At 39.4% G+C, this 22,163-nt stretch overlaps 1 protein-coding gene across 1 annotated transcript; it reads left to right on the forward strand.

Moving 5' to 3' along the window:
• Positions 1–750: 750 nt before the first annotated feature.
• RADX (RPA1 related single stranded DNA binding protein, X-linked) lies at positions 751–21,175 on the forward strand. Its single transcript, XM_041396659.1, has 15 exons — positions 751–1,387; positions 2,701–2,843; positions 3,561–3,753; positions 6,146–6,254; positions 6,385–6,476; positions 6,571–6,693; positions 7,835–7,933; positions 8,478–8,645; positions 9,120–9,280; positions 9,694–9,887; positions 10,939–11,007; positions 15,694–15,773; positions 16,229–16,522; positions 17,684–17,866; positions 18,263–21,175. The coding sequence occupies exons 1-15, from the start codon at positions 829–831 to the stop codon at positions 18,406–18,408; spliced, it is 2,613 nt and encodes an 870-aa protein (XP_041252593.1). The 5' UTR covers positions 751–828; the 3' UTR covers positions 18,409–21,175.
• The last annotated feature ends 988 nt before the right edge of the window (positions 21,176–22,163 follow it).

Here is a 22,163-nt window from a genome sequence, read left to right on the forward strand (position 1 = left end):
CAAAGTTCTTGATCTCCGTAAGCTTTCGCAGGACTACTTATGAGATCAGTGAAAGTGTCCAAACGGCAGGGGATTTGGAACCAGATGGTCTTTAAGGTCCCTTCCAACCCAAACCATTCTTTGATTCTATGGTGTGATAAAGAAGTTGATAGTTGCAGTTGGAGAAGAATCAATAATAACATAAATCTCACACACTTAGGAACCACTAGCAAGAATTTCTTCTGAAGATGGGAGCAAGAAACAAGGCTCATTAGACTGTTTCAATGGCAAAATGATTACAATTACCCCCACACTGCAACTATGTAAAAGACAAATACAATATGAGAAGCAGGCACAAGCCTCTCCCAGCTGGGAGCGCATTGATAGTAAGGAAAAAGCAATGACGAGTGCTGTGGAACCAGGAACAGGTGCGGCAGAACTCTCTGAGGGAGGCAGGGACCTGCTCGCCGATCAGGGCCTCTGTCCCACCGGGGTCACCTGCGCCCCGAGCTGCCGGGCACGGCCACAAGGCACCGGCGAGGGCGGGCCGCGAGCCCCGGCCTAGCGCAGGAACACCCGGGGCCACGCGGGGCCGTCCGCCGCCGCTACCCCGAGCCTCAGCTTTATGGCTGCTCCCGGCCGCCGCGCCCCGGTCCCCAGCGCTGTCGCCATGTCCCCACCCCCGCCCCGGCCGTTGGAGGTTTGAACGGCGCGCGCACGCCCGCCCCGCCCCGCGCGCGCCATGGGGGCGGCGCCCTCTGCTCAGCCATGACAGCGGGGAGCCGCGGCCGGCCCCGGCAGCGCCCCGGGCCGCGGCTCTCGCCCGGGAGGGGCGGCCAGGGCTCTGTCATGCAGGACCCTACCCCGGAACGCGCCGAGGAGAGCCGGGCGGCGGCCTCGGCGGAGGGCGGCGGGGCCTTCTGCCTGCAGAGGGTGTTTGAGGAGGTGCAGGGCTCCTCGCAGCTGAGCGCGGCGCCCGCGGAGCCGCCGGCCGTGACGGTGGTGGCGGTGGAGCGGTACCTGGCGCAGGCGTCGCCCGCCGCGCCCCGCCAGTACTGGTACGACGTGACGCTCGCGGACGGCGCGCGCTGGCACCGCTGCCACCTCGCGCCGCGCCTCAACGGGCTGGTGCAGCGCGCGCGCCTGCGGGCGGGCACGCGCCTCCGCCTCACGCGCTGCTCGTACCGCTACGACGAGAGGCGCCTGAACCGCGGCTTCTTCTGCCTGGAGGGGCTGGAGCGGGCGGGGGGCACCGCCACCGCCACCGCGGGCACCCCGCCCGACGGGCACCGCCCGCTCCAGCCCCTCCGCGGGGACAATAGGCACTACTTGCCGCTCTGGAACAACGAGGATCCCTATGGAGACGTGTGGGTACCGGACAGGCCCCCGGTGCAGGTGGATGTGGATGGTAAGTAAGCCCGGAGGAGGCGGCTGTAGGGGTGCGGCAGGGCCGCCCTGAGGCGCCCCGGGGCACCCTGGGGGGGGGGGGGGGGGGGGGGGTTGGGAGCACAAGTCCCATGAGGGGTGGCTGAGGGAGCTGAGGGGCCTGTTCTTTTCGCTCTCTACAATCACCTGACAGCAGAGTGCAGCCAGCTGGGGCTCGAGCTCTTCCCTGGCAACCAGAGGCAGTGCAAGGGCACGTAGTCTTAAGCGAAGGTTTTGCTTGCACATTAGGAAGAATTCCTTGACAGAAAGGATAGTTAGACGTTTCAATGGGCTGCCCAGGGAGGTGATGGAGTTACCGTCCCTGGAGGTGTTGAAGGCGAGACCGGATGTGGCACTTGTTGCCATGGCCTGGCTGACAGGGTGGTGTTTGGTCAGAGGTTGGACTCGATGATTTTGGGGGTGTTTTCCAACCTGATTGATTCTGTGATTGCTTGTGCAGCTGGGCTGAGCTTCCTGGTATCCTCCAGCTGTGTTTGGCCTCGCTGGGAATGTGACACCTGTGCCACAGTTCACCTGCTGCTGTGGGAAAAACCTCTTCCCTGGGAAGATGGTGAGGCACTGGCACAGGTATCCCAGAGTTGTCAACTTGTGGATACTTCACCCCTGGAAGAGTTTAAGACCAGCTTGGATGGGGCTCTGAGTAACCTGGTCTGGTGCAGTGTGTCCCTCCCATGGCAGAGTATTGGAAGGAGATGACCCCTGTGAACCCAGCCTCTTCTTTGATTCTCTGTTGCTTTGAGAGAGTTTTTAAACTCTACGAACATTGACTGACAATATGTAGCTGTGGTGCTTGTGCCCAGTCTTCTGAGGTGTCAAAAACACTGGGTGCAGTAATAGTCTTGTGTCTGGTGTGTGGGGCAGGATGCTCACACTTAGAAGCTGCCACCCAAAACATGGTCAGTGTTGGGGGGTTCAGGCCATTCCATGAGGCCTGGTGACTAGAGAGGTATAACTGGACTTCTGCATGAGTGTGATACCCTTGTAGGCTGACACCTGTGGTTTTTGTAATAGCTCTTCTGCTCATATGACAACACTTCTGTGTCATTTAAAATGTGTCATCACTCTTAATTAAAAAAAAAAGGCAAAGCTATGCTGTGTTCAGATAGTTCATAACAGAATTTTATTGGTGAATGATATCAGCAGACGAGCCTTTTTAAATGTTAGAAACATTTATAAAATGCATGTGGCATCCTGCCACTTTTCTCCTGAAAACTTAGATGTTCAATCATGAATTTTCTTTGTTGGTCTTTTCTTTTCCCCTCCCCTTAACCTTAGTCTCCAAACTGACTAATCTTGGTCACCTGGAAATGACATGGAGAAGCAGGGTGCATTTCCATCCACTTCTTGTGAGAATCCTGCACAAATCTAGACTAAGGTACTATGGAAAACCAGAGAAAAAAATGGATATGCCTTATCAGGTAAAGAGGGAGAAATGCATAGGTTAACACTCAAATTGCTGTAAGATATTTGAAAATAATTTTTCCCATATAGTAAGCACATAAAGTTATTTTATAGCTATTTAATATAGCAAATGCTGCCTTTACAAAATGCTGAGCTCTGTAGTGCAGGAAATGATGAATTTTGTGATCATATGTTTACAAACTTTAGTGGATGAATTTCAGTTACTATAGTTCATTTGAGCTTTTTGTGAAGGAAAGGATACTTTGAGCTGTTAGTAGTTTAACAGCCTAAACAATTCTGGTCTCTATGCTTTGAAAGTTGGACTTAGTGTGTCCTGTCAAAAAAAAAAAAAAGCCAATGTATTTAAATTATTTCTAGGTCCTGATTCTCTCATCTGTTGACTTTCAGACAGATTATTTTACTGTAAAATTCTTAATGATTTTTCTAGTATATTTAGCTTGTGATTGAACTTCTTGGAAAAGGAGATTGGAGGTGTGGTGGGTTAGTTTAAAAATATTTTTTTACTACTCAGTGATTTGCTTAGTTTCAGATTCAGCATTCGCCCAGGTTGAAAATTGGGGATATTTTCTACTCTAGCATTCAGTATAAGTTCCTCTATATCCATTTGTATCAGAGAAATCATTTATGAGTCAAGTACTGGTGCATTATCCAAAATAAATACCTAGCAGAATGATAATAAATAAGATGACTGTATATTTTCTTTTTTTCTTCAGGCTTACTTTGAAGTTGCTGATGGCTCAGGCATGATGTCAATGGTTTTGTGGAATTCTCTGTGTCCTGAGTGGTATCACAGTATGAAGGTTGGCACAGTGCTCCTCCTTGCCAAGTATGCCATCAAATCCAGTTACCCGTTTAAAACACACCCCACCCCAGGGGATTCACAGATGAAGAGATTTGCTACAATTGGTTAAGTATTGCAGCAACCTATTTTGAATCTATGAAATACAGCTGTGCAAAGTAGTTCATAGAAATAAAATAGAAAGGATCTATTGCTGAGACTAATTGATAAGATATAAATCCTTAATTAGTGCTTCTGAAAGGTGTCTGAGCATCCAGGTTCTTGCTCTTCCCTGTTTATACTGAATCATGTCTACAAAGTTTACTGCCACAATTAGTTAAAACCGTTATTTAAAAAATAAAGAAATAAAAAAATAATCCCTGATATCAGGAACAGAGATTATAAAGATAGGCCTCTAGTAATGAATTTAAATCTGATTCTACTTCCTGCTTAATAACACACATATCACTTGTACACTGCTCACACCTTTTTCCAGGTCATTGAAGGACATTATCACCTCATCTGACTTTAGATTTTACTGTGAACTGTCAAGGCCCAGAGTATCTGCAGGGTTCCACAGAATAAAAAGTTGCACTGATCACTTCTGTGTGCTGAAAGAGCATCACTGTGGGAGCGTGTGTATGAAGAATATTCTTTGGCAAAATGCTATAAAAAAGCATTTTCTTGCTTGCCAGTTGTTTGGTGTGGCAGGTACTTGAAAGAGCTATACTACAAAAATACAAGTCCTGCAATATAACAGTAATAGCCTTTTCAAACTGGATTTGATCAACTTTGGGGTTGTTTTCTCTGTTCCCTCACTCTGTATGAGCTCTTTCTCATTTTGTGCATTTATACTCAGAACAAAATTACAATGAACATTCAGAAAATTCAAATAACTTCTTGAAACAATATGTGTGTTGGTGAAGGGTGTTGTGTGTATAACTTGTTGACAATTGACAGTTTCCTAATGGACTTAGGAAACTGCACAAAAAGTTAGCTACAGTGCACAAAAAGAAGAAATATTTTCACTGCCAGAAGCAATATCTTCTCTGACTGATAAATATGTGCATTAAAACCAGATCTCAATGTCTGAAGTTCTTGTGATGACTTGCAGGAGATAGAAATGTTTAGCCAGGAATGGAAGTTCATAAGGGAAGGTGATGACAATTACAAGCCAGCCCTGAAAACAATTAAAATGGCCACAAAACCTTTCTATGCAAAGAAGAGCAAAATATGCCATCTGAGGTGACTTTAATATCTCTGCATTTTCATGGCTTTATTTACTCTGAACTTCTGGTTTCTTACAAGCATTATTGGGGTAGGAGTGGTAACAAAGAGATCAAAATGGCCAACTCAGCCACATCCAGCTGTGTCATGGAAGAATTAGAAGTCACTCCGGAAAGCACCATGATGGTGCACAGATAAACTGCAGAAACTGTAAATCTTTGCATCATAGAAAAGTATGTATGGAATCTCAGTTCTTTGCACAAAGCTGAGAATTTTGTCTTAATATGAATTCACATAATCCCATGATGCATGAGTGGATGGTATGACCATATATCCTATAAGACCAGAGTCACAAGAAAACAGAATATCCAGAAAAAATTCTAGAGCGTTTGTTAGATGGATTTTGTGCAACTTCCATTGCATGAGGGTTTGGGTTTTTTTTGTTCAGATGAAGTGAAATTATTGCCTCCCTAAGTATGTCTGTATATGCCCAGTGTGGGGCAATATCTCATGTTTCAATTACACTAAATCACAAAAGTAACAATTACTTTTTTCTTCATTTATTTTAAGTTTGTAATGCCATCAAATCCCAACTTTCCAGTGTGTCCTTAGAACCATTCACCTGCAAATATTGTATAGTATATCTGGAGAGTTATCAATTCCCCAGTATTAAAGCGTTTCCAGATGGAGAGTCCTGCAAGGCACTGTGCTTCAGGCACATCCCTAGAGTTCTGTGGGGTGAGCTCTGCATTGCTGACCCCTGTTTGCAGCTGCAGCATTGTGGAATGCTGAGAGGTGCTGTTTCACAGCCTAAAGCCTTTGGAACTTGGTACCAATGCTTTGAATTCCACTGCCAGGCAGCGTGCATATTTCAATCTCACACATCAGTGAATTCGTGTGGCACTGATGACAGCCTTTGTGTGGCCTGACCTTAGCCAGGGTATGATCCTTACCTGAGTGCATGACTTTCATTTAATCTCAAAATCATCATTCAGATGTTTCTGTGAAGAAGAACCTGGGCAACATCTCTTGCATCAGAGGGAGTTAAAGGCAGCAGCTGGTCAAACCTTTGAAACAGTGTCTTTTGCCCAAACAGCAGTCATCACCCAGCTGTGTTAGTTATCACACATGAGCTAAGACTTATAAATTTTAAATTGGAATATTTAAGAAACTTTACCCTAATTTCTTTATGGGTTGTTGTTAGTTCTGTTATATTATTATTGTAACAATGATGATGGTGATGATAATTTGTATTCATGCTGTAAATGTTACTGACTTTTTTTTCTTTGTCAGAAATTTGCCTTAATGTTCGAGATCCTCCTACTGAAATCAGTATTATTCCAGAAGAAATGGTTAAGCCAGAATGGGGATTACCTGAAGTTAAATATAGGTTTATCACAAGGTAAAATAGAATTTTGTTGGTTATCAAGCTGGAATTTAAATTACACTGCCTTACAGTGAATGTTAATTGGAAGTGCTTTTTGCAGAGTTTCTGAGAAAGCTTACCCAGCTTTCTTCTATTTTGCTTTTAGGTCAGAGCTGGATGACTTACCGCACAATCATTCCTGTGATGTTATTGGTCTTGTGACATTTGTAGGAAGGGCTGAGCGAGCCAGAAAAAGAGGTTTTTCTATAAATATGACTTTCAGAACTTAACGAATTGTTTCTAAATTTCTAAGTAAATGCTTATATGTTTTTCTTAATATTTGTTTATCTAGAACACAGTGAAGACTTCTGGCTCTATCGTTGGGCACATGCCATTGATGGGACCTCAGACCAACCATTCATACTGGAATTGTTTGCAACTTCTCAGCCAGATGTGTTTGAACGTATTCATCCAAGTATTCATCTCTCTATAATACTAATAATTGTTTTTAATGTTTTTCTAGTTCATTGTGAACTTCTAATTCTGAGATTAGTTGCCACTGAATAAAAAAATGCCACGCTTTATCTCCTCAAGCAGAAGATAGTGGATCAGAAATTAAAATTTAAGAATAAAAAATAGTTTAAATATTTGAAACCCTTACAAATTGCAGTCTGCCAGCATAAACAATTAGATGGACAGCTGGGCCTGGGGCTCCTCTGATCACCTTCATTTCAGATGTTTCTGTGAAGAAGAACCTGGGCAACATCTCTTGCATCAGAGGGAATTAAAGGCAGCAGCTGGTCAAATCTCTTGCTCCTCTTGACCTGTAAATACCTGCTTTTTTATAGACAGGAATAATTTAAGAGGATTGAATGAAGAGAAAGGTGAAAGTGGAAAAGCTTCATTTCTTTGAAACAGTGTCTTTTGCCCAAACAGCAGTCATCACCCAGCTGTGTTAGTTATCACACATGAGCTAAGACTTATAAATTTTAAACTAGGGAATCCTTAATTAAGGGTTTTAAAAGAGCTTTAAATATTTTTTCTTGCCTTCTTTCTCTTCTCCTCCAAGCACTCATCCTTTTTTTAACACTGGTTGGTGTTCATATGCATTTTTTATATTATTTGATGGAGCACTAGCTGCACAATCCTGCTTAGATTATGGCTGCATTCATCTTGAGTGTTCTGGGGAAATGGGAAGGAATGACATTCCAGTGTTTTAACTCAGATGCTAACAAAAAAGTGAGTTTGAGCTCTGCTTAGAAGTTTTGCAGTGGCATGCCATAATTTCTCATTATTTTATAGTTTTTGTCCTTAAGAAACACAGCTGTCTAATACCAATATTTATACTATTTGTTTCAATGATATCCTACCCAACTAAGTATCTCATGTTTTAGTTGTAATATCTATGTTGAAATTAAATTAATATTTAATTGCATGTTCATATGGTAATTTATAATGGAGACTCAAAACCTGCGTGAAACATTTGTAGGGTCAAGAACTAAACTGCCTTGTTTAGAGGACTTAATAGAATTAATCCAGTGTGTGTCAGTCTTGCTATTCTAAAATCAATGAGCTGTCAGGAAAAAAAAAAAAATGAAGCTTTTTTTTTTCTCTAGTGACATACTTGGTGTGCACACAGATGAGAGTGATGACTGAGAATCCTTCCAGGACAGTTTACCTTACGACTTCAAATGAAAGTCAAATATTCATTACAGGTAACTTAAACTAGTTCTAGTTTTATGTAACTCTCATGTTGTTTCTGTGCAAAGGGTATTTTCATTTTACAGCACAATAAATCAGTACAGACTATGAGGTAATGAGGAAACATCACTGCAGAAGACAAGAAGGCAAATGGCATTCTTGTGAGGCATTAAAATGGGTTTATCTTATAAAAAGTATTATCTAGGTTAAGACTTATGTTTACTAAGTTCATATTTTGATAGGGTAGCAATGGTAGTTACCACTTAAAACATTAAAAAACACTTGCAGCTTTTGTATTCTAGGAGCTTTTTTACTAGTTGTTTTGGTTTTTTCTGTTATTTAATGTTTGTCTGACATTTGGTGTCATGCAAGTGTTGTCAAGGAATTCAGGGTACCCACTTTGTAAAAGACTCTTGACAAAAGACATCTTTTGTACTCCCTAGTCAAGATTTTCTTAATTTGTTTTTTTTCTGGGTAGTGTTCAGGGGAGTTTCAAAATGAGAACATGTGTCAGTTGCCTGCTTTGGTTTTGATACCTGATTATTTTTGTCTTCAAAGGGTGGCACAAGGGCCAGCCATACACCAAGGATGCCAAAGTGAAAAACTTCATTCAGTGGACGAAATCGCAAAGTGAAGCTGATCAAATAAAGAAAACTGTCATCGGTGGCTATTACCCTTTTCCACGACCTCCTGATAGCTTTTTGAAATATTGTAAAAACAATGAAGGTATCATATATGAAACATCTTTATGATTTGTGGCCTTTTCCAGTCAGTCTTACTCCAAGAAAAGCTCCCTTTTGTGACTAAATGTTTCATAGGCTAAATCCTCACCTCACAGAAAATATTGCACTCCTAGCTGCAGGAGAATTGTAGAAGCTGATATGAGCTACACATATACCCAGAAGTTTTACTCTGAATATTCTGCTACATCAAAATTTAAAGTAGTTATTCTGAAGGCTACATTAAACTGCAAATTTCACCTGAAACAGAAATTGTGGTGTCCGACAATGCATACTAACAGATGCTAAAAAGGTTTATTGTTTTAATTTTATTTCCATGTGATGTGGATAACAAAAATGCTTAGAATTCTTTAAGAGTTTAAGTATAAATCAATTTAATATTTAGTAAAATTTTCTCTTTAGTCTTGTGTTCAGAGATTTTGGTATTTCTCTAAAACTTCTGGAAATTTCTTTTTTGCAGTTGAATCAGTTTTGAAACCCATAGGTGAAATAGGGAAGGAGATTGAGGACCTGCACTACAGAGAACACAAGCGAATTGCTGTTCAGGGAATAATTAGTGCCATAAGATACATCAGCTGTAGCAATACAGCTGAAGAAGCCCCAGGAGGGGAAATGGTCCAGGTATGGTGTGTGACAGTTAATACCAAAGCAGCTATGATTGTCATTAGAATGGAGAATTTTGCATATGAGTTCAGAATCTAATTACATTGTCCCTTCATCTGATTTTTGAGAGCAAAATTTCAAAAAGCGATGATTCAGTGTTTCTCTGGAAGTGTTTTGGCAGTCCTCCGTAAAACTTGTAACTGTTTCAAAGTTACTAGTTTGACTGATCACCTCGTGTAAATTGGAGTGTGGAGAGGCAACTGCTGCAACATGCTCACTTGTCACCTTCTAGACAGAATTTACCTTATTAATATGATTAGAATATAATTTCTGCTAGATGTGAGGTGACTGTCAGAAATTTGCAGGTTTTTGAGTTGGAAGAAATAGCTTTAAGTGCACTGAAAATCTAAAACAATTAACCGTTGTTGCAGAAAGATTCCTCTCAGTCTCTTGGAAGCTCTTCTGTGTCCAAAGAAGACTGTGTTGACAAGGGAAAAAATGAAGAAGTTAAGTCTTTTCTGGGGCCACCCTGCACTCCTGGGGAACATCAGCACCAAGCTCTGCTCTCAAAGGGGAGTTCAGTCAAGAGAAAGGCAACACGCAGATCCAGAAGAGATGCAGAACAGTAAGCTCTCTTCATTAATATGTGGTGGATCTTCTAAAAAGTGTTTTCAGAAATTAGACCAGAGCCCAAGCTGTAGAAAATAATAAGAAAGCTTTAAAAGCATATACAGTTGAATATTTGAAATGTAATTATGTACTTTTCCTAGCATCAGGTGATGGCAATTACACTGTTCATGCTAATGAAGGATTAATTGAAGTAGGTTTGCAGTGCTCTCTTCTGATTCATATTTTTACTACTTTCTTATTAAGCTCATAAATGTAATAAGCTTATTAAGCTTATTATTATTTTGAAATAAAAGTAGTTAATACTTAAACCAAATGTAGTTTAGTGACATAGCTGTGGAACAAACAACAGCTACAGTGATGCCAGGAAATCATATATCTTGGCTGAAAATGCAGAATCACTTACACCTGTTCCTTTATTTCAAACACACCTTATTTTTGATTTCTGGGCATGTAGCTGTAACTTGCTGTCAGAAAGCAAAGTAGATGGTGATCATGTGCTAACCTAAGGGCTCAAAATAATTTTCAATTTGTCTGATACAACTGTGTTAAATTCAGCAGTAAAGTGACTGCTTGTATAAGACTGCTCTTTGTTGCAACACTTGTGTAAAATCTAGTACAGCCGTGCTCACTATTGAGAGCCTGGTGCACACACTGGCAGATGGAAAGTTTCAAAAGTCAGGCCAGTCACATCTGGTTTTTTTGCAGTGGATTTCTCATACTATAAAGGGTATATTTTTCTTCTTTACTTTTCACATTCATAGGTTATAATGTGTGAAGAGAGTGGATATTTAGTATATTTTGAGGGGAAAGGAAATTCAGTATAATTGGCATTGACTGAAGATTTAGTATTACAAAAACCTTGGTAAATAAAAGTTCTGTCTTGGCAGTGTTATAGCAAATGTAGTGGATTCTTCTCCATATGAAAAATTCCAGTATTTGAGTGTCTTAGTTTAGTTCTGTCTGAAAGAAAAATGTCAAAGTCCCTTGCTTTGTGAATTTCCGTTTAAATAGATACTGAAAAGTAACGGTGAATTTCCTACTTTAAGGGGAGGTACATCTGTTAGTCCTGTATCATCTTGCCCCTATTTTACACGGACTGTAAGAAGAAAACTTGGGTAAGTCATGTGAAATTAATTGTGTTGAATAATTGCAATAATCAAACAAAAATACTCCAAGTATTTTACAGATGGGGAATCTCTAAGGAAGCAAAATGAAAGAACAGATTAGGGTAGAGTTTCATGTTTTCTGTTAACTTGTCTGCACTAACTCTAAATACATCTGAAACATAATTTTGAGCATGTTATTAAACAGCTTATATTGCTACTACTACTACTAAGGGAAACAGCTTATATTGCTACCACTACTAAGGGAATATATAACAGAGGTTCATCATGGTAATTAATGGGTTTTCTGGTGCTGGCTGAGCTGTACATTTTTCTTGATGCTACAGAGGTGTAAGTGTAGTTGTCCCTGGGAAGCCACTTCCCTGGCTTCTTTCACTCCCCAACACATTCAGCTACATAACTCAGCTTGGATCCAGAGAAGGTGGAGTTTTTTTGAAGTCCACCCAGGAATTTCAAATCCAGAGCCCTGTCAAGTCTGGAACCTACTGGCATAACTACAAAAGTGAAATTATTAAGAAAACTGAATGAGTGCTTTGATTTGTTAACCAGGTGCTACAAACTACTTTCCTTTGTACATTTTCTTTAAGGGCCATAAATTCTTGTCACTCATTCCAGACAGAACATGAGCAACTTGAATGTTTGAACTCCTTGGTGTCAGTAATTTAGGATGTTTGTGTATTTTGGCAGTGATCTGGATTTGTGTCATGACTATGGATATGGCTCAGTTGCCTTTTGGGTTTCCTTTTAGCATCTCTTCCTTTCTCCCCTTAAACCCAAGAATCACATTGCTAGCAATAGGGCAACAGTGGTAATGGGGGAGCTCAAAGTTTTTGACCATTCTGCCAGTACTGCTCCCCTAAAAGCAAGGCTGTTTTCTTGGAACACATTTATTGGAAGTTAATTTGCAACAGCTTTTTCTGTGGGATTAATGAGGCTCTTTTGAACCCATGTGTCTGTTGTTTCCTAGTCCTTTTGGTAGAACTGCATTTTGTAGGATAAATGATTACCTGGTTTTGCAGGTGGTTCATTAAAAGCATCACCTGGCTTTAAGGTCACAGTTCTGCAGGTGGTGCAGGACTTTGCAGGGACTTGTGGTACAAATCCATAGGAAAATCAGAAGATTTTCCTTGACTGTAAGGAATCTTGTTTTCTTTTGCTTGCTGAGAAATGTTCCACTTTTTCCAGGGTGGGGGGAGGATGGGAAGAATGTCTTCTCCCCATTTCTTATAGGTGAAGCCAGAAGTTAAGGCATGTTTACTTTGTTCTCTGCTTTTCTCAATCTGCTACTCTCCTCGCTACCTGTGTGTCCACTCTATGCCATTAGTGCTAGAACCCCAGCTAAAGGAGGAGAAAGTCTGTGTTGGATTATGGAAAGCTGTTTCACTCTATATAATTAAAAGGTAACTCGTGTATTTCTGTAAGTAACTATAGAATTGTGCTGAATTCTCCAAATTGCCAAAGGAAAATAGAAAGTTAGCTGACATACTTTAAAATTGCATTGTTTTCTGTTCCTTAGATGTAGCAGAATGTCAGCTCTCACTGAAATACTTTAATATGTTGATGAAATAACAGTAGTAGTTTTAACAAACTTCACATATTTGAGAGAATATTCTGAGTTGGAAGGGGTCCACAAGGATCATTGAATCCAATAGTAGAGATAAGTTTTAAAGTACATATTCTGACTTAAACTATTCTGCATCAAGTTTTTTCTATGTTATTTTCAGCATGTGGTTTCATTTTTGGATGTTTTAAGCAGTAAGAGCTTATTTTGAGGCTTTTTATTGACAGCTACAGTTCCTGCATTTCTGAGGTAACTTACCTGATTTTTAAGGGTTTCAGAAAGAACAAAGAAATGGGGTAATTTAGTATTATTGTTGATATTTATATCCTTGCTAGTAAAGATCTTCCACATAATGGTACTTCTAAGCATTTAATGTACTCCAAAGTAATTTAATTTATACAGAATGAGGTGATGGTGAATGAGGAAAGATCAGGAATTTCAAACAAGATTATTTTTATGTGGAAGTGAACAAAGCACAGTAGTTTTCTTGGAATTTTAATCTTTGTAAATTTAGCGTGTTACCATGGAATTGCTGCACTACATTCTCCCACTCCATGCATGAAATGAACTTGTTTGCATGCTTCTGTCCTTGTAATTTCACTTCTGTATTTTTTTGTAACATAGACCCTTTTATATTTTTTCCTTCCTGTGGACGTGACAGCTAGGGAATGAGGACTCTATAATTTAGGGAAATTCATCTTGAGGTTTGTGTGACCGAAAGTTTCACAGCATGTGATGTTTCCTTCACAACCCTTTTTCACATGCATCAGAACTTGTCAGGGAGAAATCAGTAGACACTAAAAATCAATTTGTGTAGACTTGTCAAGTTATCATAGAAGGCATTTTGGTCTCTGTTAATTGCTGTGGTAGATGTGTTTATCACAGTGGTGTCAGAACAGTTCATTTCAAGCCAGTCTATAAAGTTTTAGCAGTTTTATCAGTGAATGGGATGTTTTCTTGTATTGTTCTGAGGCACTTTACTTCCGTGCATTGTTTGGGCATAGCTGTGAGTCATAACTATTTTTTTTCTTAATTTCATTTATCACAGTTAGTCCCAGTGCTTAGGAAATATATGTGAAGCATGGGACATGCTTATTTTCCCAACAGTTTCTGAAAATACTGATCTGCCATGTATTTTGACTGATGCTATTTTTGGTGACAATACTTGAAAATAAAATGATGACAAGCTGAATATCAATGTATCTGAAAATAATGAAGTAAAAGAATTTTTTCAAGTTGGACATCTGTGAAAAGGGGTGTCTGCAGAGTGCAGGCTGGAAACAGCAAAGCTGTCAGGGCACAAGTTCTCCTAAAGCTGGCATGGGTAAAATAGGCTGTGGGTGTTTTGGTGTTTGGTGTACAACAGCAGGAGCACATTGCAGTAAGTGGAAGGATTTGGGTGGCCTCAGGTGCATTGCAGGCATAGTGGTTCGTTCACAAAGAAGCACCTGGACTGTATTAGAGATAAGTAGTTTCCCTTACAAGCCTAGCTCAAGTCAGGCTGTCCACACATCAGCACAAAGCAGGCCTGGAGGAATAATGTGTTGGGCAGGTAGAAATTACCCCAGCTACAGATTTGTGAAAGAATTAGGGAAAAATCGTGACAAGTTTTTTTATGTTTTTTTGAGCCTCTACTTGCTTTAAATCAGAGCCTATTCACTGCCAAATGTAGACAACTTTAAAAGAAAAGAACCCATGATACCCACTTTCCACAATATCCACATGTGAGCACTGTGACTTGGTTTAGCCCTCTGCTTTAATGAGGAGGGAAGTTGGTGTGTACCTAACTTGACACATTGGTTTCTGAGCAAGCCTTTCTTAACACTGTGCTGGGGTTTCATTTTATGTTTGACAGGTCCAGATCTCAAAAGTGAAAATTAATTTTGTGGGAAGTAATTGCACAGACCATACTGCTTAAGTGAAGATTCTTTTGTGCCTAGATTTGGACATCACAAGGAAGTCACTTCAGTGGTGATCCATCCATGATGGGAGTGCATTTCTTAAAATATACTTTCATACTCAAAACCCATGGTGCATTTCCTTTTATCTTTTCACTAGATACAATTTTAGATATTTTCCATTTGTTAGGAAATGTTGACATGAAATTTTCAAGATACACCCTGGTATGAAATAGAAAAAATATTTTTAAAACCTATGAATCCTTATGAAATTTAATATTAGTACAATATGCTGTCCAGTAAACAGCATGTTCGTATTTGATTCCTTTTTTACTGTCTGTATCTTGTCATTATTATTAACTACTTTGATGGTCTGGAATTTTAATGGTACCTTAACAAAGTCTTACCTGTTGCAGTTGCTTGTGGTGCAAGATAATCAAGACAGTCCTTTCCCTAAGGGTTTTCAGACATCGCAGTGGGTTTTATTCTAATAAGAGGAATGGATCAAAGAAGAAAGGAATATATGGGCCTAAGAGCTTATTTTACCATGTTTGCTTGCAGAGTGCCTCTTATGTTTTTTTCCTGCATAATAGCCTAGGTAATTTATTAGATTGATAAAGAATAGTTTCTTACCATTAATTCACAACTTTATTATTAGAAAAAAGGAAGTCTAACAAATACCTAGTTTGCTTCATTGAGCTGATCGTTACAACAGGGCAGTATGTCCACAGGAAAGTAGAGGTTTGGAATTTCTGTCGTTTTGGATTCCGGAGTGGTGGCATGGCTCCATTCGTGTTTCTGTGTTTCTGGGTGCTGAAGGGGATGGCCGCATGCTGAGCACCAGGTTTTTGCGATCGTCACCTGCTGGTCACCTGTGAGTTCGGCCGTGTCACACGTGGTGTTTCGGCCAGGTGCCGGTAGAGGGCAGCAGACACCGGCTGCCGGTGTACAGCCCTGCCTTCCCGTGTGTTTCCCGAGGCCAGGAATCGGGCAGGGCTAGTGCTGAGCTCTGCAAGCTGATTTACTGAGCACGGGCGTCTCGTTGTGTCCAGCTGCTGCATACAACTCTCACAGTAAGGAATCAGCTCATTCGCTCGAGCTCCTGTCATTTATCACTAGAAGTCTGTCTTTCGCTGCATAGAGTTTGAGGTTAATTAGGTTTAAGGTAAATATATATATATACACACACATATACACACTATCGTTTTCTTTTTATAGCTTAGATGAATATCAGCATGGACATTCTGTGCAAGATAAAAATGAACAGGCTGTGTCAGACAGTTCACAGTATTGCACAGGTACGTTGCAAATAGTTGTTATATTAACATTAGGAGGCTTAGGACTACTTCTTTTCTTCAGGTCCAAACCAGGCAACAAAGATATCCCTATAACCTTTGTTAAGACAGTTCCTCTGTACATCTGGTTGCATCAGCCTCTGGGGAGCTGCTGTAGCAATGTATCATGAATGTCATTCTGCTCAATGTTCCCTGCTGGGTTCTAAGGATGGCTGAAAGGACAGCATTGCATTGTCTCCCATTATGGGCAATAAATTCTCAGTGTATATTTATAGAAGTTTTAAGTTAGTTTAGTATCTCAGAAGCACTTTATAGCATAAGACCTCACGTTTTCTTGTAGCTCTTTTAATTTCTGCCATGTGTTCATAATTGAAATGTTCCAATTAAAATTATTTCTTATTTAACAGATGAGTGATACAATTATATAAGCAACTAAATGTTTTCTGTGCTTATAATAGATCAAGAAGGAGTGAATAATATAGCTGAAACTGAAGAGCCTGGAAGAACTTGTGGTTCCTGGCAGAGTGACCTGTGGGCACAAGTGAAAGACAAGTTAATGAATTATTTTCATCACAGCAAAATTTTCCCAGAAAGTATCCCATGTAAATTTGATTATGTGCACAAAGACTTCCTTATGCAACAGTACAACCTTCATGCAGCAGTGCACCAGCCAATAGAAGCCAGAACAGATAAAAACATCAATGAGTTTAAAAGTGCTAATGGCCTTGGATATTATGAAGTGACAGTTCTGGGTAAGTAGCTTGCCTTGTAAAAAAGGTTAAGCAAGAGCAGTGTAAGTTCATCAGAAACTGAATGGATTTCTCTAAAGGAATCAGTTGATTCTGAGTATTTCCTGAGGTTTGAAAAATTATTGACATTTTAGATTTTTGTTAGAGTCCCCATTTAGACTAAATTTTATTCTCATTAAACATACCTTCCAATGAAATGCCTGAATATCTTGTTTGTAGTACCACTTTTTGTATAATTTCAGTTTTTGGTATAGTCTTATGAGTATTATTTGAAGAATATGTGTAGTCCTTAGCTATTGATTATTTCGATGTTATCAGGCAGATTATTCAATTGCACTTGCCAGCTGACTTTCCACTGGAGAGGTGTTTATGAGAAAAAAGTTAGTGTTCTTAAAAAGACAACTATAAATGCTTCTTTTCAGCATTATTCTCATTGAGTTGGTTTTTTCATACTCTTGCTCCTGAAGTGCCTTCTTTCCATGGCAGAAAATGAAAGGCTGTATTTTAGCTGTACTCATTAACTGCTCCATGTTGCTTCTGGTTAACATTAAGTGTCAGTTGATTGATTTTTATTTATTAAAATAGAAATATGCAAGTTGATGTGCAATTGTTTGCTAGCTTTATTGATGGTTATTAAGTTTGATTTTGTTTTCCCTTTAAAAGGGGACAGAAATTGCCTTGCTTACCAATGCTCATGTTAAGTTCCCATAATTTAAAAGTTTTCATTATTTGCTAAGGGACATTTTCAGAGAAGGTGTTTGAATATTTGAAGTCACTAGAATCCTGGGACTGACAATACAGTATTGAAGATTAAAGTAGCACTGTATTGCACACTTTACTGGTTGTAAAGTTAATTTCTCTGCATTTGCAGATAAAGTTAAAAGGAGGATGAAATGGCTTCCAGGGTTTAATGTTTTCTGAACTATCAGCATTGTTAGCCTTAAATCATAGTATTTCATAACATCCTATCAATTTGAATGTGCTTGTGTAGAATCCTATGTAGAAACATATTTTTAGACATTAATTATTAACTAATGGACAAAAACCATGTAAATAAAAATCAGTGCACTGGTTTGTTTAAAAAAAAAAGAGAAGTGGTGCACAAAGCTGCTGATGGGCTGAATATGAAGTTTTCTGCTAACATAAATTATTTTTCTTCAACAGGTATAAACCATGACATAGCAATAGATGTTGCTTTTCTTCCACTGTTTTGCCCTGGCAATCCCCACTTATTTCAACTGGACGACATTCAGAATGATAAATTATTGTCTTGTATGAGCTGTATCTCTGCATGCCCGCAGAAGGCCACCAGCAGTGGGAGGCTTCATGACACATTTCCTCTTTCAGGTGAGACTGCCTTTCACTGGTGTTACTCATGTATCATTTCTTGGTTTATCTATCAGTGCAAGAGTTAATCCTCTTCAGTTCACCTCTTCATTGAAAGAGATGTGAATTCTATTTCACCACCATTAGTAAATTGCTGTAATACTGAACTTTGAAGGCAGTTTTTGCTGGAGCTGTTCTCATCCTCTGAAGACAGCATTTTAATATGCAAACTACCAACTCATATCTAACTCTGATTCTGTCATTTCTAGTGAAGGAATTTATGAATAAAATTTTTCACTGAAAGAAGGTTGAACATTACTGTATGGAGAATATTATCAATTCTGTACATCTTTTTATTCTGTACAGAGTATACAGCAAATATCTTTTAAAATAAAACCACCTTTCCTTAACTTCTAGATGAAATTGTAAAAGCAGCGGAGGAGCTTGATGGCAAACACGTTATCTGCATCTTGGACATGTGTCACTTGGGTGATGACAAGGTGGAAGTCTTTCTGAGCAAAATCTACAGGACAGTGGAACCAGGTGTGCTGGACCCAGTGTAATTTAATAACTTAATTTTCAAATGTATATTGTTCAAAAGTAGGGAAATAAAATTGCTGTAACTTGAATACACCCTCTACACATTGCACTTTTCTAGAACTAGCAGACACAAGTACAAAATGACAATTCTTAGGGCAGTTTTAGTGGTCATCCATGTAACTGGAAAGGACAATTGTTGCCTTTGTTTTTCAGACTTGAAACAGATTAGACAATGTCTTGGTTGCTGATGTTCAAGAAGGATGAATAGGCAGTACAGTGAGCTGATCATTTGGCAGGATACCAAGGAGTCAAAGTGATTGTCAGATGTCTTTCTGTGCCTGTGCACATACACAGGAAATGTATATATCTGCCTGAGAACTGAGAAGGGAGGCAAGCATTCCTAATATTTAAGGCAGTGTTTGCAAAAGAATTAATGGGCTATGATAAAAATTTAGGCTGGAATTTAGAATAATTTTGATGATTAGAATTTTGATGTTCTGTAGTGATCTTTGTTAGTGAAAGCTACCAGAGGCAGCCTAACTGCTCTTCAGGCTTGAAGCTTACTGTGAAAGGGATTAAATACCGTGGTGCCTTTAGTACCATGATCCAGGAAACCACTTTCAGTTCTTTTCATCTGAGCAAGGTGCTATGCTTTTATATGTCTGCTTTTGTACACAGTGTGTTAGGTAGTGAGTATAGCATCCAAATGTTTTTAACATATTTTATTCATTAGTATGAGTAATGAAATATTTTTTAAAACAATTTTTTTATTGGAACTTGCTTTGAGCTTTGCAAGATAAAACTGTCTTTAAGAAATGCTAATTATGGCAGGATATACAGTTTGCTACATCATTTCTAGGTGTGTTCTGAGAACATGAAGGAGTTCAGCAATTATGAGAAGCTGCTACTTCCACAAAAGCAAAGGACTGTAAAATTTTGCCAACTTTTTGTCTGTACTGAGGAGCGACTGGCTCCTGCTGGTCCAGAATCAAGTAGCACATTTTTCTTCCATGTTAAACAGCCTCAAATCACTTAAGGAGCTGGTTTCTTACAAAATTATTTTCAAGCAGGAGCTCTTTGCAATTTGAGTACTTGTCCATTTGAAATGCTGCTCTCAATTCAATTCTTTGAGAAGAAAGAACTACAGAGACTTGCCAGGTAAATTGTACCATTATTGACCAAAGCCCACAGAGTTAATTTATAGGAACAGATGTATTCTTAGGCACAGTTTAGCAGCCTAATTAATGGTCATTTGACAGAGAAATGTAATTGATTTTGTTACATACAAGTTCACAGGCAACTTCAGATAAAAAGTCATTAAATTAATAACAGTATTGTGTCTTTCTAGTGTAGTTTACAGTTTAAAAATATATTAAGGTGAACAGTTTAACTTAAATTGCACTGTGACTAAAAGTCAATTAAATGTGACTGTATTTATCTGTCTATTTAATATGAATCAGAAGTATTAGTTCTGGAGCAATGTTTGTCAACTCATGCCTTTCAGAGTACCCACAGAAGGCAAAATGAAAATATACCAAGCCAAGCAGAGTAGGATGTTGCTTGCAGTGTTGTGTCATTGTGCTGCTCATGGGTAGGTGAAGGTGGGAGGCCATTGCTCTGGAGTGAGTGTTACACAGCTCTTCGTGTTCCAAACTGAGCCATGCTGACTGTGTCAGCCAGTGTTTTTTATTTACATATACTTCAGATGGAAGTCTAATTTTAATGAAACTCTTCTTCTTTAATGAAACTTCCTTTAGGCAATTTTTAAAGGCATTGTCTTTGTACAAAAGGACTGATGTGGCTGACGTTGTCACAGAGCCACATTGGTGAGATGGTCCAGCCACCTTCCTTCACCCCATACCACAGAAATGGAGCCTGAGGCTGTTTGTGGCATTGCACTGCTTAGTACACTTTAAACACAAAGCATTAATAATTTCATCCTATATGTTAGGACCTCATAACCAAATGAAATGTCAGAATTATGTGGAATATAGATAATGTTTTAAAACATTCAAAGATATAATTTTATTTTACTCAAGTGTTTGAAATTTTTCGTGGCAAAGCTGGGAAGGAGAGATATTTACTCTTGCAGATTGGGGTGCCATTGTTGGAAGTACAGGCTGTCTGTGTACAGCTGGTGAATATCCAATGCCTGTAGTAGACTTGGAATTTTACTACTTTGGATCATTCTGTAGAGTCACCATCCTGATAAATAACCCTGGACTTAAGAAGCTGAGTTCAGTGGCTGAAGTGCTGCAGTGTTATTATGATTCTACCACTCTGCCTGTCTCCCTGCTCCCTGCCAATGTAGCACTGGAGCAAAGGTCCTCTGCAAAGAAACCACTTGCTGTTTTACCTTCATTCAGTGTTTATTAACACAAGTGTAAAACAAATTGATTTTTCATCTTGAGTCTGTCAAAATGATAGTTTTGCCATGTTGAGCTAAGATACAGGGTCATTATCCCTACAAAACATCAAAGAGAATCACCTTTATTGCTGCTGTGTGTTGCTACTGCTGAGTGTAAAATAATATAAGAGCAAATTTCTTTACTATGGAAGGTGTACCTGACCAAAGAACTATACTCTAAACCATTACATGTATGTTTCTTGTGTTTTCAGCATTAATTTCAAAGAATGGAGGAAGGTAGAGTATATGTAGTTAGTGGTACTTTTGAGTGTATAAAAGTTCCTAAGTCATAGATCATAAAGATAATACTAATTTTGAATTATGTGATGTAGAAGTTGTGCAACACTGAAGAGAATATAAATAAACAAATTAATATATGTAAACATCTTGGATTGTTTCTTTCCATTTCTTTCCTTTTTACTTTCTCAAAGCAGAAAAGATCAGGGACAGAACTTGGTAGGATGATCAGAGTGCAAACAAGACTGGTGAGAGGACAGAAAAAGAAAACTTTATTTGTAGTAAAAATCAGCAGATCAGTTGGAGGAGTTTTGAATTAAGGAGAAAACAGCAGTGAGACAAAATAATTGGGAGACTCTCTAGTAGAGTTTTTACAAGTTTGGCAGATCACCAAGAGCACTGTGTCTTGCCACCATTCAGAAGAAGAAAATATGGCAGGGATGCCCTGACAACTCTTCCAGCCCTACCCAAGCTTTAATAAATGGATGATCAATATAATTTGCCATATAGCCCAAAACAAAATAATTACTGTTACACACCTAATAAAGTGGCCTGGTGGTCCCAAGGATTTAGAAACAGGATTTTTACTCCAAGCTCAAAAAGTCCTTGTTTTGAAATGTAGGCAAGGTTGTCTACAGCTGAATATTCTCCTAGAACATGACAGAGTGTGATAAACTAAATAGCCATACCCTGAATAGCTTTCCCTGTAGCTGATTTTGACATTTGGAGGACCAGGCAGTTTCACACCTTTTAGGCGTACCTTGCTGGCATTTTAGAAGTTTCCACACTGACATTTTGCATGAAGAAAGGAAACTAGAAAGAGGCTAAAAGGCTTTGAAGTACAGGAGGGAGAAAGCCTCCAGCAGGCAAAACAGGCTAATTTTGGTGCTCTCTGCCATTTAAAAAAAATCAGTTATATTGCTACAACTGAGCAGGTAAAGAAGTGGCAATGACATAGCTAAGTGTGTTAAATACAGCTCAGTTGTGGTGTTTCAGAATAGAGAACTTCGAGGCAGAAATTGCTGATACCAGTTTCATTAGATCACTAGGACAGCATGTCCATTGCACAACTTAATTTTTCCCAACACAGAGCACATATTTAGTTGGGTTTGGTTTTTGTTTGTTGTTTTTTTG

Source organism: Onychostruthus taczanowskii, unplaced genomic scaffold, assembly GCF_017590055.1.
Source record: "Onychostruthus taczanowskii isolate IOZ18803 unplaced genomic scaffold, ASM1759005v1 scaffold13, whole genome shotgun sequence".
Taxonomy (NCBI): domain Eukaryota; kingdom Metazoa; phylum Chordata; class Aves; order Passeriformes; family Passeridae; genus Onychostruthus; species Onychostruthus taczanowskii.